We start from the raw sequence: 18,658 nt of genomic DNA on the forward strand, positions 1-18,658 counted from the left end.
TGACCCATAGGCCAGCAGCCCAGTTGGAAAAGTTGGACTGTTTTTGGAGGAGCCTTAACTCCAGCCATCAGCTCAGTCAGAGAAACAATCTGGGAGAAATAACATCTCTCATTATGAAAATGTACAAATATGGTAATATTTTTTATATATATAATTTGCATAGGTAATGAAAATAGATTATAAAAATGTACAAATACATTATGGTATCCAAACAGGAAATAGTAGGGCTAGTGATATTTTGCTCATACTTCAAAAACAGCTAAAAAAGTTTGAAAAATTAACAACTGAATTTAAAACATTTTATGTCATTTTAATTTTCTTGATAGAATTAACACTGATCAAGACAGTTGTTGATTACTACCCCAGAAAGAGAAGTTAAGTTCCTACTAGAGGGGGATATTTCCCCCCCCTCCTAGACGTGCATGTAACAGATTTCCTATCTGACGAAATGTCTTAATAATGTCAAATGATCAGATTCACACATTTGCACTTTGAATGTTGGCATGTATGAGGACTATAGTCGATGTTTGAAGTTATTATTACTGCCCGCTCCCCGCTTTTTTTTTTTTGCTAGTTGCTTTACGTCGCACCGACACAGATATGTCTTATGGCGACGATGGAACAGGAAAGGGCCAGGAGTGGGAAGGAAGTGGCCGTGGCCTTAATTAAGGTACAGCCCCAGCATTTGCCTGGAGTGAAAATGGGAAACCACGGAAAACCATTTTCAGGGCTGCAGACAGTGGGGTTCGAACCTACTATCTCCCGAATACTGGATACTGGCCGCACTTAAGCGACTGGCTTCCTGCCTTTGAGCCTGTAAGAAATGTAAACAATGCCCCACAGCTCGCCCACCAGCATGCCTGGTTGCATCACATTCTCTTCTAGCCTGCCAACCACACAGAGCTGGGACTCAGGCTGTAGTAGACAGTATGAGTGATCTTTGGTTCAAGTTACAAGTGATAAGTTATAATGGCACGGAAATATCTGTCGCAAGATGAGGTAATAGCCACATTGAATGATGAAAGTGATATAGACGATAGAAGTGATCCAGAAGATGATGATGTTTCTATTTGTTGTGACAGTGAAACAGAGAACAGTGAGGAAATACAGCATGAGTCAGAGTCAGAGTCAGAATAGCGAAGTTCATCCCCTGGTGAGCAGAACTTTCCTAATGTCAGGAATAGTGTTGTTGCAAGAAGTGGTAGGGAATTTACTACTGTTGTTCTGAGACAAGCTCGAAGATCAGTGCAAAATATAGTGAAGTTTCTTGAAGGTTTGACATCTGATATTTCTGAGTCATTCAAGAAGTTTATAACTCCTGAAATAATTGATATTATTGTCCACCATACTAACCAGGAAGCAGTTGTCAGAAACAAGAAAACAACAAACTCAAGGGAAATGTATGCATTCGTGGGTATATTGTTACAAATGGGTGCAAATAATGATGCCGCCTTGCCTCTTCAAGACTTATGGAGTAGCATACTGGGCGAGAATATATACATTGCTTCTATGAGTCATATAAGACTTGCAGAACTGGTATCTCTTATCAGATTTGATGACTGATAAACAAGGGCAGAAAGACAAAAACATAAGTTTTCTCCACTTCGTGAAGTGTTTCAGAAAACTAATGAAATGTTCCCCTAAGTGCTATGTACCTGGTTTTCATCTAACAATTGATGAGATGCTATCAATTTTTAGAGGGAGATGTCTTTTTAAGGTTTTTCTAAAAGATAAACCATGAAAGTATGGGGTCCTGATCAGAATGTTAGCAGACACTCATACCCGATACGTACTACAAATGGAAGTTTATGCTGGCAAAGATGAGTGACCTAAAGAAGAACGGTCTGCAAAGGCAGTTGTGAAACATCTGGTAAAGCCAGTGGTGGGGACTGGAAGAAATGTTACAACAGATCATTATTACACATCAATTGAATTGGCAGAAGAGTTATTTGAAGAAGCAAAGCTCACCTTAGTAGGGACATTGAAGGACAATCGTCATCACATACCAGAGGGGCTGAAGAAAACCCAGGGCTCTGAGAAATATTCCTCCAAATTCTTATTCACGGACCCAAGAACACAATGACCACCCGTAACCCTGGTTTCGTACATCCCCCGCTAATAGCCCACGAGAAATCTCCTCCTCCACTCCACCCAGCATAGTGATGACAAAATTGACAATTCTACTGAGAAAAAGCTTACTGAGATCAACTTGTATTATAACAATACAAAAGGAGGTGTAGATAGTGTTGACCAAATGGCAAGACATCACTCTCTAAAACGAAGTATGAGAAGATGGCGACTTTCTGTGTTCTTCACCCTGATAGATATTACTTGTATAAATGCCTGTACCATATTCATAAAAAATAACCCTGACTGGAATAAGAAGAAACCGAATCTCAGGAGGCTGTATATGTTAGAGTTGGGGCAACAGCTTTTAAGACCATTTGCAGAAGACAGGGCAAAGAACATGCTTGGTTTGAAGAAACCTATCATTTCAGCTATGGAAAGTGTTCTTGGAAGGTCATTCTCCAGTACTACTTCAACAACTGCTTCTACTCCATCATACACAAGAGGAAGACGTCATCAGTGTTTGAAATCCATTCACACTAAGAAGGACAAAGACAAGATGACCAAAGTGACAATGGTTTGCTGTAGATTTTCCAAATACATCTGCAAAGCTCATTCTACAAACACTATTATCTGTACCAACTGTGAGAGTGAAAGTGAAAGTGAATGAAAGAACATTCGTAATGTTCCTATGATTATGATTATGATTATGAATTAATCTTAAGATATGTACTGTAAAACAGGCAACTCCCTTGAGTTATAATACTGACCAGGAAAACTAGTAGAAAGAGCCAGCTGTACTTCAAGCTGGCTCAGTCAACTAGAAAAAGAAACCCAGGATAGTAAGGAATTTCAAGTTACCCAATTGCAACAGTCAAGTTTTAGGGAGGAAGGGGGTCTGAGATTGCTCTTGGTAAACTGTCAAAGTGTAGTAAATAAACAATTAAAATTCGGTACATTGATGGAATCTTATGAGACTGATGTGGTGATAGGAGTGGAATCGTGGTTGAAAGAAGGGGTGGGTAATAGAGAAGTATTTCCAGAAGGGTACACAGTCTATCGTAGAGACCGAGGAGATAAAAAGGGAGGGGGTGTGTTTATTCTGGTGAAGGAAACTTACTGTTCACATGAATGGTTTACCGATGAAAGGGATGAAATATTAGGGATAAAATTACTTTGTGAAAATATGAAGGAGGTGGGAATTATAGGAACATACAGGCCTGGAAGAGAGGAAAGAGACATGGAAATCTTTGAAAAAATAATAGATTATACTCATAAAAACAATAATAATGATATGGTAATAATTGGGGGAGATCTAAATTTGCCTGAAGTTGAATGGAAAGGAGCTGCAAGTGAAGCCCATGAACAGAAACTGGCAAATAAGTTAATTTGGGAGGGAGGATTTACACAAGTAGTACAAGAACCGACTCGTCTCAATAACTTACTAGATGTATTCTTGGTTAAACCATGGGAAATTGTTGATAAAACTGAGGTAATTGAAGGAATAGGAGACCATAAGGCTGTAATAATGGATGTAGGACTCGTACCAAAAAGGCTTAATAAGAGGGTTACACAAGACAAGAAATTGTACAGAAAAACTAAAGTTGATGAATTTGGGACTTACCTTAAATCACAATTCAGTTGTTGGATAAGTGAAGGGAGTAACGTGGATACACTTTGGGCTAAATTTAAAGGAATTATTTGGGAAGGAGAGAAGAGATTTGTACCTGTTAAGAAGGGTAAAATGACCTCAGACCCTGTTTATTATACAAGGGAAATAAGAAAATTAAAAAGAAAATGTAGAATAGTAAACAGGAAAATCAAAGAGGGTAGGGAGAGTAGAGAAACTAGAAAACAGCTAATGAGGGAACTGAATAGAGTGAAAAAGGAAGCAAAAGAGAATTATATGAATGGCATACTTCAAGAGGGTAATGACCACAAAGGGAAATGGAAAAAGCTGTATTCATATATCAGGAATCAAAAAGGAAAAGGAGTCCAAATTCCTACAATGGTGGGAGAAGGGGGTGAACACTATTTAACAGATACTGAGAAAGCAAACCTATTTAGTAGGGAATTTAGAGATTCAGTCGATGATTGTCAAGAGTTGGAAACCGAAACAGAAGATAGAGAGGGAGAGAGACAGAGGGAAACAAGAAGCTTCTCATTCACAAACGAAGATATTTTCAGAGAAATCCAACTGCTTCAGCAAGGAAAAGCTGCAGGAAGTGATCAAATTACTGGGGAGGTATTAAAGACAATGGGGTGGTACATAGTGCCTTATTTAAAATTTCTCTTTGACTATGTCATAAATAATAGTGTAATACCAAAGGAATGGAAGGAATCTATAATAATACCAATTTATAAAGGAAAGGGTGATAAAAGGAAACCAGAGAACTACAGACCAATCAGCCTGACCAGTATAGTTTGTAAAATTCTGGAGAGTTTAATATCAAAGTACATCAGAGGGATATGTGATGATAAAAATTGGTTCATGAGGAGCCAGTATGGATTTAGAAAGAAATTTTCTTGTGATGCACAACTGGTGGGATTTCAGCAGGACATATCAGATCAGTTAGATTCAGGAGGTCAGTTAGATTGCATAGCCATAGATCTTTCCAAAGCCTTTGATAGAGTGGAACATGGAATATTATTAAAGAAATTGGAGGGAATAGGATTGGACGTAAGGGTTACACGTTGGATAAAAGCATTTCTAAATTCAAGGGTTCAGAAAGTCAAAGTAGGAAATAATGTATCGCAGGAAGAGAAAGTTTGGAAGGGAATTGCACAGGGTAGTATAATCGGTCCGTTACTTTTCTTAATATACGCAAATGATTTAGGGAACAATATAACATCAAAAATAAGATTGTATGCAGATGACATAATTGTTTATAGAGAAATAAACAACATTGAGGATTGTTCAGAATTACAAAGGGACCTTGAAAGTATCCAACAATGGGTTGAAGAAAATAATATGAAGGTTAATGGAGGCAAATCAACTGTTACAACTTTTACAAACAGGAGCTCTAAAACTGAATTTGAATATACTTTGGATGAGGTAGTTATCCCAAAAGATGGCAAGTGCAAATACTTAGGTGTGAGATTTGAAAGTAATTTGCACTGGAAGGGTCATATTGATGACATTGTTGGGAAAGCATACAGATCATTACATGTCATAATGAGGCTACTTAAAGGATGCAACAAAGAATTAAAAGAAAAAAGTTACTTGAGTATGGTTCGTCCATTATTGGAATATGCAAACAGTGTTTGGGATCCTCACCAAGAATATCTAATAAAAGAAATAGATAGTGTGCAGAGGAAAGCAGCAAGATTTGTAACAGGGGATTTCAGGAGAAAGAGTAGTGTATCAGAAATGTTAAAGGAACTTGGGTGGGAAACTTTAAGTAAGAGAAGGGAGAAAACTAGACTTACAGGATTATATAGAGCCTATACAGGAGAAGCAGCATGGGGAGATATCCGTGAGAGGCTTCAGTTGGAAAATAATTATATCGGCAGGACTGACCACAAATATAAAATTAGAAGGAATTTTAGCAGAAGCGATTGGGGTAAATTTTCATTCATTGGGAAGGGTGTGAAGGAGTGGAACAGTTTACCAGGGGCAGTGTTTGATCCTTTTCCAAAATCTGTACAGATATTCAAGAAGAGAATAAACAGCAACAGAGAAAATAAATGAAGTGTTAGAGGGCATTCGACCGGTGCAGGTTATTGTAAATAAAAAAAATGTGTGTGAATAAATTAATTCCATCCCCTGGTCTAAGGAGTTTGGACAGCCAAAGTAGGGGACTGCTTGTAGGGGTGAAGTACAGTGGGGACTTCGAGGGCCCTGGGACCGCTACGGTAGCTGTGAAGGCCCTTCAGGAACTCTGAAAAGTGGTGGCAAAAGGGGCTCTGGTTAAGACGCAGCAGGTCGTTATGCTACTTAGGATCCAGAACGGGTAAAAAAAAAAAAAAGTAAATAAATAAATGCAATGTAAATATTAATGTTATACCAGTTTTATAGTATCATTTGAAGCAATTCCACATACTGTATATCAGTTGACTATATTTATAAGTAGTACAGGAGATATTATAATTAGAATTTTGTAAACAATATAAATTTATTAAGGATGAGCTGTGTGTTTAATAGAAAACATTGTTAGCGTAAATTGTATAATATTGTATTATAGGAAAAATTTTCTTCTCTTAATTTAATATTTAGTGCTTGACAATAATGTATTTTAGTGTACCATTTGCCACCGAGGTAGACACCTCATTTGCAAATAAAGAGATTTTGATTTTTGATTTTTTGTTGCTATACACCATGCAAATTTCATTATTCTCTTTGTTGTTGTTTGTGAGTGCAGTCATTGTTATCTCAATACTGTAATATTACAGGAATTGTATGTTAAAAACTTCATTAGAGATGAAAATAATAGCGGGTAAATTTTGTTCCCCCTCCTAGATATCCAAGCGACAGATTTTACCTTAGTAGTGCTAGGGTTAAGAATTGCTATGTTCTACGATGATTAGGTAACAAGAATGAAGGCACATGCGCTGCGGATAACAGATTGCTAAATAAGCGGAGCTGGAAAGCAGTGTTCTGCTGAAGATGAAATGTTGATTTTAAGAGGACTGAATAATATAGGGCAGGTCTGAGGGTCTTGAGTAAATAAGTGTGTGTAAGAATTAAGGTAGAGGAATTTAGAATAAGTTAGTCATACGGGGAGCGCTCATATGAGGATTGGTTTCCGCCCATGTGAGCGTCCACATAGCAGACTTTGTATATACATATACATTTTTTTTTTTTGTAGTAACGGGGGAGGGAGGGAATGACACACAAGAGGGAGGGATAGGGCGGGCCTATCCCAAATGTTGTTGACAAAGGTGAATAGATGAAGGTCGAGAGGGAGAGAAGGAGACGGGGCGCCTGGGGTGCTGGATTCCAGCATGCGGGTGGCCTGTGATCTGATGGAATGGTGAGGATGTAGCTTTGTCAACTGTGTAGAGGGCCAAACGTGTCATTTCAGGGAGGGCGGCTCCTTTTTTTTTTTTTCTCACCAGGGGGGACAGCACGGCCGGTCAGTACGGTAGTTATAAGGGTGGCGCTCACATGTGGATAGGTTTCCCCGCCCATGTGAGCGTCCACATAGTAGATATAGTTTATTTTTATGTTTTAGGGGTGGCGCTTGCATGTGGCCCGGTTTTCTGCCCATGTGAATATCCACATAGTAGACTTGTTTATTTTTATTTTGCGTCCACATGGTAGATTTAGTGCATATTTATTTATTTTTAAAATTTTTTTCTCTTTGCAACGGGAACATGTATTTGGCCTGACAGTCTGTAATTAGAGCTCTGCATTTGGAAGAAAACACCCGCTCTAGCATTGCCCACTTCGTGCCGCTGCTCGACGGCTGGGAAAAGCCCACGCTGCGATAAGGCTGTGGCCGTCTAATGGACCATGTGGCCAGCCGTCCTTCACCTCTCGGTGATCAGTGGAACGGTCGAGCACTGCCGGGCGCTCGAGCATAATCATAATCCCAGTCGGTGACAGTAAAACTGCCACGCGCTCTACAGTGCGGAATGCATTAGACATCGTGTGTAAAACCAGTTGGTGATTGGGCTTTGAGCAGTGCAGATAGTGTTATGGATCAACCAAGTAAAAGTTGTAAACGCTGCATTCAAGAAACGAAGAGAAGTATTCTGGAGAGAATTAGGACTGGCTCGTTAGTCCTGAAGAAGAAAGATATGTCGGAAGAGAAGGTGAAGAGTGAAGCTTGAAAATCTCCCGAGAGCCAGAGAGGCAAGCGGTACTCGCCGGTAAAAATCAGAGATAATGCAGACCTCTACTTGTAATGTTCTTCAATAAATAAATATCAAACAAAAAATGTCTTTTCCTCCTTCTCCTTCATCTATTATCACCTGCAGTGGCACAACTACAAATTTGAAGGTTGCTGGCAAATTTTTAAGTTGCTCCCACTTCTATTTCTGTCAATGACATTGTTTATTATTTTATTCTATAATATGTACCAATTTATTATATCCTGCATACTGGTATTTGAAATATACAACTCTAATTACAAGTTATACACAAATTATTTTGAATTTATTTGCTTCCTATTTAAAAAATGAAAGTCTATGACAAACCTGATACAAGTTACGTTTTCCTGAGATTATTTGAAAAATGGTAAAATGTTCCACATGTTTACTTACCAAGACCAAACATAAATCCAATATAGACTGTTCAGAGGGAGAGAAAAGAAATATTGGGACACTTATGCCACATAATTTATGTAGACCCTTGAATAAAAATGTTTATTCCCTAAAAATTCTATCTTCTTGCTTTGATCTCAGCAAAGTTAACTATTGTAAATTCAAAGTCCATCTTCCTACCCACAGACTGTTTGAAAGAAATGTCAGCTCCTACAGTATTTCTTGACTCATTATAATCTTCAAATCATTCTTTAGTACATTAATTTTGGAAAACAAGCACTCTGCACTGACAGTTCCAACAGGAAGTAACAGAAACAACACCAATGCTGTACAGACTTCAGAAAAGCTGAATGAAAGCACGTGGTTTTTCATTATAATAAGCCAGCTCACTAAATGTTCTCACTTTTCATAACTCACCACTAAGTGATGATCGCATACTTAACATTTCTCACAAAAACCCTGATGATATATATCTTTGGTGTGTGTATCTGCAAACTCCTGTGCTTTGTGCAGTAGATCACTGTCACTTAAATGCTACAAAGATCTGTCTCTCCCATGTGGAACCGTGATATGCTTTAAACTCACATTAAACTTCTGACCGTGTTCACGAGCTCTTGAAAGATCTGTAGATTCCTTATCATGACAACACTTGTTGAAATATCTTCACTGGCTTAGGTACGCAAATTATACCATAGAAACACCAGCTTCATCTCACACATCCTTTTATTACGAGCTGTTATTGACAACTAAGCATCACACACTCCAAGCAGTTCAAACATTCAAACAACAAAGCAAACAAAGATAAACCACTCGACTAAATTTATGAGTTACCAACATATAACCTCAATGTTGTTTTCCTTAAGATATATACAAGATATGATACATGACATTTAATTTTTATGAGAAAACCACAATATTCCAACACTCTCCCATTTTCTCAAAAAAATAAGATACTACACTTCAATCAATTATCCTCTCATTGCAAACCTGTAAGCTTATACAAACTCTTAAGCTTGTTGCCTGATAAATTCTGTGTGAACAAGTCTGCAGCATGTCTCCTTTTCTACTAGTTGTATTTTTATTGACAGTAAGTTTGTTGCTTTCCCTAGATCTTGAATCTCTAACTCATCTGCCAACCTTATTTTAACCAACTTAACAACCTCTTTGTCACCTATTATAATTATGTCGTCGACATACAAGCCAATAATACAACACTCCTTTACATACACACATGGTTCTTTGACACAATTCTTAAAATCTAGTCATCTAATTATAGCATCAACACAAGCATTCCAGTCTTTACTCGAATTAGGTAGTCCATAGATGCTTTTCTTCAATTTACATACATAAGTTTGGACATCCTTTTCTACAAACAATTCTGGTTGTTCCACATATACAGTACAACTGGTTTCACTATTTAAGTAAGCACTAGTTATATCTAGATGGTCTACAGTCCAACCTCTACGTACTGCAATACCTATTAACAGTCTCATTGTTTTCCTCTTTATTACAGGACTAAATGTTTCATCATAACTAAGGTTCATCTGTTTCTTAAAACCTTGGGCAACCAACTTGGCCTTATATTTCTGAATGTTACCCTCACTGTCATATTTCAATGAAAACACCCACTTAGAACTAATTATCTTGACATTTTCTGGTCTTTTTACAATTTCCCAAACATGCTTCTTTCTCATCTCATTGATCTCCACTTTCATGGCTTCCATCCAGTTGTCAGACTCTTGGCTTGACATAGCCTCCTCAACTGTTCTGTTTCTGCCTTAAAGTGGGTTTTATGGTTGGAGCTAGAGGCACAATTTGCACAGTTCTGTAAGCTGTTCAAGCTAGACAATCAACTTATAAACACAGTGGCCTTGGTAGCTGTTATGGTGTTCTGTTGGTATTTTCAGAAATCATTTGTATAACTGTTATAAATTACATAGAAATAGCATTTACTATATGATTTTAAGATATATTATAACTGTTGTTTGGAATGCTTTGCGCACTGGGCAAACTCTATCTAGGGGAAGCTGTATATCATTTGCTGTTACTAATAATAATTCCAGCTTTGAAATCCTATCCGTGGAGCTCCTGGTTTAGCTGTAGATGGTAGGGATGATGTTATCATTGATGCTTTCACAGCTTGTACTTATAGACATGATATAGGCTTTTTGTGCTTATGACATGTCAAGAAAATAAGGTGAAATTCATTTCATGTCTATAGGTAGAGATAATATTTACGCGCATGCAGTATTGATAGTACAGAAGCCTGGATGACGTTCACCTGCTGTGCAATTGTTGGTGTACTCTTGTATGGGTTATTGTGAGCTGTGTCCAGAACAGCCTCCTACTTTCTCACCAGACACTGGGGTCTTCTCTTGGACAGCTGGTATCATATGAAGTACCTTCATTTAAGTCTTTCAACACTGCAGAAAGTCTTTACAGTCAGATGTTACCTGTCCGGATAACTTTTCTGATACAGACGTGGTGCTTGTAATGAATTCTCTCTTATGTACCCCTAGATAAGGAGCATGTCAGTGTATTTGTCCATGGAATACATAGCAAATAACTGAAGTTTTGAACTATCAATACTACGTTCTGTTAATTGGCAGGCTAGCATTTGACCACATGTGCTACATAGCTCTGAGCGAGACTTGTATTAAGAATCCTTAGAGTATGTTACTCCTCCAATTAGCTGTTTTATATGCTCTCAACATCTCTGTATCATAGTTTGAAGCATTAATTTCATGTTTTGCTATACTCGATCACTTCGCATGACATCTTAACAGAGTTGCATGGTAGACTGACGTATGGTGAATGATTGAAAATGTCATATTTTTCAAATGGTCTATAGTCACATGGCGGAAACAATAATAGTGTTCAGAATATTTTGTAGGGTATTCTTATAGTGTGTTAGTACCATATGGGATACTAACAGAGAATTATTGATGTTATGACGATCTCTTACATTTGTTAGGCTGCAGAACAAAATATTGGCAGTGACAGCTGATTCAACTTGTATGTATATTCAATATGTGATTTGTGTTTTTATCAGAGAGAGGATAGATTTAGTGGATTAACGGTTCTCATAAGTTTTATGCCTTTGCCAATAGTTTCCTGAAAATTCACTTTTTATTTGCTAGCACTCAACCAACTATGAGAGAAAGAAGATTTGGTTTGAAATGTTTGAATGCACCATAGTGTTGCCAACATCTCATGAGTAGAGACCAAACAAGTTGGCTGAAGAGTGCGGCCAGTATCCAGTATTTGGGAGATAGTGGGTTCGAACCCCACTGTCGGCAGCCCTGAAGATGGTTTTCTGTGGTTTCCCATTTTCACACCAGGCAAATGCTGGGGCTGTACCGTAATTAAGGCCATGGCCGCTTCCTTCCCATCGTCGCCATGTTGGTGCGACGTAAATCAACTTGCTTTTGTGAAATGGTGGGTGTGAAAAATGTTGCAAAGGGTAATCAGCAGCATTTTACATTTTAAGGAATATAATTGCTTAATGATATTAGAGGTCTTGTTTATGTTCTATCATAGCCCTCTAGTATGTCTCTCAGCCTCCCTACTTCACTTGGCTTGCATGCTTCTTTGCGAACATCATATAGGGACTACTTTGGCCGCTGTGGCACTAGCAGTGTGCAGTAGACCCGCACTGGAGCACATTAGGAATAACAAGAAAGAGGAAGTAAACAATGTGTTGAATGTGTTTCTTTATGTAGTTTATTGAGATTGTGTTCGGTTGTGATATGAGCGGAAGTATGGAAGATTTATTTCATCTGAAGAAGGTATGTAATGGCAGTAATTAATTAAAAGACATGCTTAAAACTCGCTCACCGTTTAAGTTTCATATATAGTTTTCATTTAGTTTTCTACCTCACTGAAGGCTATCGTGACATATTTGCTTTAATTAGATGTTGCTTATGATAATGCCAGGCTACATTAACTTGGAATATTAATGTCTTATTACAGGTTTCAGTCCATTAATAGCAATGGTGTATTGCTGCATTCCCTGCTGCACAAGCCAGAGTAGTGAAATGAGAGGAGTATCTCAGAGAGCTTAAAGCAATATCAAGAGCAGACTTCAGACCTAATTTAAATTCCAGATCTTCTGTAGTACCTGGCCTTCATTTTTGTGAGTCTATCGACCTGGATGAAGAATGAATGAATGAATGAATGAATGAATGAATGAATCAATCAATCAATCAATCAATCAATCAATCAATCAATCAATCAATCAATCAATCAATCAATCAATCAATCAATCAATCAATCAATCAATCAATCAATCAATCAATCAATCAATCAATCAATCAATCAATCAATCAATCAATCAATCAATCAATCAATATCTGCATTTAGGACAGTCGCCCAGGTGGCAGATTCCCTATCTGTTGCTTCCCTCACCTTTTCCTAAATGATTTCAAAGAAATTGGAAATTTATTGAACGTCTCCCTTGGTAAGTTATTCCAATCCCTAACTCCCCTTCCTATAAATGAATATTTGCCCCAGTTTGTCCTCTTGAATTCCAACTTTATCTTCATATTGTGATCTTTCGTACTTTTATAAACACCACTCAAACTTATTCGTCTACTAATGTCATTCCACGCCATCTCTCTGCTGACAGCTCAAAACATACCACTTAGTCGAGCAGCTTTTCTTCTTTCTCCCAATTCTTTCCAACCCAAACTTTGGAACATTTTTGTAACACTACTCTTTTGTCGAAAATCACCCAGAACAAATCGAGCTGCTTTTCTTTGGATTTTTTCCAGTTCTTGAATCAGGTAATCCTGGTGAGGGTCCCATATACTGGAACCATACTCTAGTTGGGGTCTTACCAGAGACTTATATGCCCTCTCCTTTACATCCTTACTACAACTCCTAAACACCCTCATAACCATGTGCAGAGATCTGATCACAGAAATGATGACTGTCATTGTTTCTTTGATATCTAGTGCAACATTTTAGATGAGAAGCTGCTCAAAAGAGAAAATAATAAATTGTGACTGAAATAGTGTAGAGCACAGGCTAAACTTTCATGTCTTGAAAATGAAATCAAGAAAACTATTCAGGATTTGGAGACTTATAACAATAATTATCATAAAGCCTTGTGACGAATTATTAAAACAGCCGAGCAAGATCCCTCAAATGACAAGTCTTCATTCTTTCGTAAGCAAATAGTGAATTCTGAGAAATGTTCTCCTAGCTGTACAGAATCCACTGTAAAATACGGTATAGTGTGGGAATGCATATCACCGAAAGGTTATAGGTATGCTAGAAAAAATATTCTAAAGTTGCCTTCTAATAGCACACTGTCCAGATATTTGGGTGATACCTTGTGAAAGAGAGATTAACCCTAGAATCTGAACGTTTGAATGTGCCAGAATATGTTTAATAGTGGATGAAATGGCAATAAAACAATGAATGCAATATGACAAAAAGCTAGATAATTTCTTTGGACACAAAACCACATCTGTTCCAGATAATACTATATCCGAAATTAAGAATGTCAAAAATGTGAGTGAATCTGAAACTCTTCCAATAATTTGCTTTATTTTATGATAGCAGGATTATGCACTAAGTAAAGACGCTAGCCACAAACTTCTTTACCACACAAATCTCAGGCAAGGAACTGTATAATTTGCACTGTCTGTAATTGGAGAGATTGAGGCTTGTAGATTTCTTGTAGATTTCTTGTAGTACGTTTAGTTTTCGATAATTGTAAGACCAACATTAATATGATGAGATGACTTTCCAATAGCAAGATTTTAAAGCCGCAAATTACTTGCCCAAATGACTCAAACTGACCTTTATTTCTTGCATTTGATCAATGAAACATTTTAAAGAATGTAAGAAACACATTTTTTTTTAGAGAAGACCATGTTTGATGGAGAGGACACAATAAGTGGCTCTCACGTAAAGAATTTGTATGAATTGCAAGCAAATCAAATGGTAAAACCTGTTTGCTTTTTGACTCGAAAACATGCAAGTCCAAACAATACAGAAAAAATGAATGTGAAGGATATGAGCGAAGGATATATTTTCTACACCAGTAATAACAGCTCTGGAATATCTCCAAAATCATTCTGGATATCCAAAAGTCCACTCTTTCCAAAACTGCACAGCAAGCATATACTTCATGAAAATGATTCAGAAATGGTTCAATATGCATGATGTTATCAGTTACAACAACGCTAAGTTTTGCCCTGACAAGGTCCATTTTTTCAACACAGATGATGACAGGCTTCATTGGCTGGAGAGTGAGTTCCTGATATGTCTTGAGGATGTGAAGGAAGCATGCCATGAGTAAGGAGTGAGTTTTCTCAGCAATAAACCTTACGAGGCTATTCAGCTGACTATATGTTCTACAGTTCTCTGTATCCAATACTTATTGTCATCGGGCTTTCATTTTGTGCTAACTAGAATATTTAACAACGATTCCCTTGAAATATTCTTTAGCATTTTGAGGAGAACTTCAGGCAACAATGACATGCTGGATTCAACGGCTGTAGTACTTGCCCTCAATGGAATTTTGAAGATAGGAATTCCTTTGAAATCGCAAAATCAGCATACTTGTGAGATGGATGTTATTAGCTGTGTCAAGTCATCTCAATCAGTCCCACCGGAAGTGATCCCTAACATTCCAGAAACAGTGACAGAAATCCTGCAAAATCTTCAGAAGCCCCAGTGTACATATAGTCACTTCACAAAATTTATTTACTGTTGTTTATTAGATAATAATATTGTAAATAATAACCATACTGTTCTCTGGTGGAGAAAGTGAGTACTTCTTGATGTTCGCATTTATTCTTGAAGTGGGGAGGCGTTATGTATACTAGAGGGCGATGGTTCTATACATTCACTGGCAGAAAAAGAACATTGTAACACCATTACTACATATCACTATATTCACAACCTAGTGGTAATACAGCCAATGACATTAAATGACTAACAACATAGATGAAGCCAAGCAATAGATGACTAATTCAAAAGGTGCTTAGCACCAGAACAATATACAGTGTACCTCCCTCGGGCAGCCATACAATCATTTATTCTCATATGTAAACGTTCATACAGGTGACAAATATCATTCTGCAGTGTAATATTCCAAGCCTCTTGCACCTGTTTTTGAAATTGTGAAAGGCAGCTGGCTGTACAGACTGGGTCAAACACTGTCCAGTTATGTCACACGTTCAATATGAGAGAGGTTTGGGGATCATGTTAGCCAGAAAGTTGTCAATCAACTAGAGTACATCATGTAATAGCAGTATTATCCTGCTGAAACAGTATATCACCTTCCTGTTGTAAAAATGGTAGCAGAACAGGTCAAATAATGTCCTGAATGTAGTAGCCTCTGTTTAACCACTGCTTTACCAGACCCTCCATGGACACCAAAGGTGAATGTGAATTATAGCTTTTTGTGCCCCACAACATGTTGCCAGGAATTGGGCTTGTATGTTGGGGGCAAATGCACTCTGAAAGATGAGGCTCACCAGGTTAATATCACACACATTAACAGCCATCACTTGCATGATGGCAGAACCTGCTATTATTGCTAGCAGAGCACCATTCCATTGTCATGCGGTCCTTGCCCAACACCACAGGAGACATGCACGACAGCATTAAGACAGAGGAGGGAGCTGGACCAGAGGCACACATGTTTATACTTTGTAGTTCTGCTGCAAGTAGATGGTTCCCAAAGATACTTGTGCACACTGCAGGTACCACATTTACTCAGATCTCTGCCGTGGATGTGTTATGGTCTGTTAGAGATTTGAGATGAAGATAAGTAAAACAAAGACTGTAGAAATGACCGTCAAGAGGAAAGGAACAAACTCAACTTTCTTTTTGGAAGGAGCAAAACTAGAATCAGTTTCTCACTTCAAGTACCTCAGAAGCACAATCTCCAAAGACAACACTGTCAAGCAGAAAATACTCAGCAGGACATAGAAAGCATCAAACTTTTGCAATTAAGTCAGAAATCTATTCCAAAACTGCAAAATACCATCAAAAAAAAGTTGAAACAACCTTGTACCACACCTACTTCGTACCAATTCTCGCATATGGTTTAGAGTCACATACTGTATTAAACAATGACTACAGCAGAATTCAGACAACAGAAAAGAGATTCATTAGAACTTTTTTTTTTTTTTTGCTAGTTGCTTTACGTCGCACCGACACAGACAGGTCTTATGGCGACGATGGGACAGGGAAGGGCTAGGAATGGGAATGAAGCGGCCGTGGCCTTAATTAAGGTACAGCCCCAGCATTTGCCTGGTGTGAAAGTGGGAAACCACGGAAAACCATTTTCAGGGCTGCCGACAGTGGGGTTCGAACCTACTATCTCCCGAATACTGGATACTGGCCGCACTTAAGCGACTGCAGCTATCGAGCTCGGTATTCATTAGAACTATGAATCAAACTACTCAAAAGGACAAAATCAGGAATGAAGTAAACAGGAAGGTAGCTGGCAATGAAGTCCCTGTTACCATTGTAATAAACTGTAGACTTCCGTAGTATGGGCATGTTATGAGAATAAAGAGCGAGAGACCTACCAGAAAATACTTCGACCTTACTGCCCAAGGAAAAAGACTTAGGGGAAGGCCAAGGAAATGCTGGATAGACAAAGTTAAATCAGATGTGGAGGAGAGAGGTCTCAAATGGGAAAATGTCCTGGAACAGAAGATGTATGCAGAGAGGAAGGAATGGCAAGCACTTGTACACCACACCTGGGAAACTGGAGTTGATGATGATGATGGTGATGTTGATGATGATTATTATGGTATAGTTACAGCTATTCTGTACTTTCAGATTTATAAGCAGGTATAATAAATTATGTAGTTTACATATTATCAGGGGGTGGGAAATAATTATCCCTGGTTGGGATGGTCTGAGACAGAGTGGTACATTTCCCCCATCTCCCTCTTTCAAATTACACACTTTATATATTGCATATTTTATGTAATATAAATTGAGAATTAAGCAACAAAAAATCATAATACTTGATTTCATGGATTTGCAACTATTCTGAAACAGCATTAAATACCAACATTTATCATAGTGACACTCACCCTTCTATTTTCAGTGCCATCAGTGATGATGATGTGCCTGTGATAGTTCCTAGAGTCCTATATTCACATAAACCAAACCATGCAATTAAAGAAACACCACACTGCTGCAACATTAGTACTCTTGCATGAGCATATAATACTCTCCTTGAGCTTTACATCAATCAACAGAAATAAACCAAAGAATAAGTGCACAGTATCAGCAACAATACAAAGTCAGTGAACAGTGGCAGCTTGTCTTGTGGAGCATTTTAAGCACATTTATATAGCAATAGTGCAAATAGTAAATAGAGATCTGAGTGCAGAAATAAATAGCTTACCTGTAATTTATGCTCTTCAGTGGATATGGTGCATGTGGTCTTACTAGTAATGGTACAGTTATTCCTATAATACTCCACTTATGATACAAAATATTGTAATACTTTTTATTTATGATATCAAGTTTAATTAATTTGGTAAATGCTCATCTGAAAAAAATAATTGCTGAAACTGAATTATAATATTAAGGAAAATCTGTTAAATTTTTTAAAATCTATAGTTTACTTATGATCAGTTTTGATCTGATTATTTCTATAGATGATTTTTGTAGAAAGATTCAAATTTGTTTACTTTCTTCAAGATGTTTACTATGAAAACCTACACCTCTGCATGTACTTTCTTGCTGGAGTTTACATAATATGTGAGCAGGTCAGAAAGTATGGTTGCCATATTTCTTACTGCAAAGTCATGGGCATACAATCTGCTGCAACTTGTAAAGATTGTATAATCCAATTGCCAGAAATTACAGTACAGTAAAACCTGCCTTAACGGGTACCTCTCAGCAGTGGACATCCCTTCTTAGTGGACAATTTTCTAGGTCCATAATTAAATCCCATGTTGTGTATGAGTAATTTATCCCTCTTATATGGATACCCTCTATTATGGATGCAGACTAACCATAGCCACTAGAAACTCCAATTAAACCTCTCCTAATGGACACTTTCTTTTTTAAAGAAAGTATTTGTGTCCTGTACAGTATTTGCTTACTTTTCGCACAGGCAGTACTTCCAAGAATTGCAGACTCCATAAGTTGTACACATTCTTGGAAGGCAACACTAAGCTATGTTGTCACTCCCAAAAGTTGTGTAATCTGATATGCTCAACAGCGCTGGAATTCGTACTTTCATTGTCAGGTTACTGTTAATTGACTCGTGGGCTTTTGATGTGTTCAGCTTTATGTTAGTAAGTCTGTGTATTTTAACATGGCTCCGAGGAAGTTTTTAATTTTAAAAGAAAAGGTAGGCATAATAGACTATCTATCATAAATGTGAGAAGTG

At 37.7% G+C, this 18,658-nt stretch overlaps 1 protein-coding gene across 1 annotated transcript in view; it reads right to left on the reverse strand.

The window, feature by feature from the left end:
- Positions 1 to 18,658, reverse strand: part of Ptp36E (protein tyrosine phosphatase 36E) — an 862,119-nt gene that overhangs the window by 32,707 nt on the left and 810,754 nt on the right. The window contains exon 14 of the mRNA XM_067147378.2: positions 1 to 89. This exon is cut by the window's left edge and continues 99 nt beyond it. Within this exon, the coding sequence (XP_067003479.1) occupies positions 1 to 89 (89 nt within the window). The remainder of the gene's footprint in view (positions 90 to 18,658) is intronic.

This window comes from Anabrus simplex, chromosome 5 (assembly GCF_040414725.1).
Source record: "Anabrus simplex isolate iqAnaSimp1 chromosome 5, ASM4041472v1, whole genome shotgun sequence".
NCBI lineage: Eukaryota > Metazoa > Arthropoda > Insecta > Orthoptera > Tettigoniidae > Anabrus > Anabrus simplex.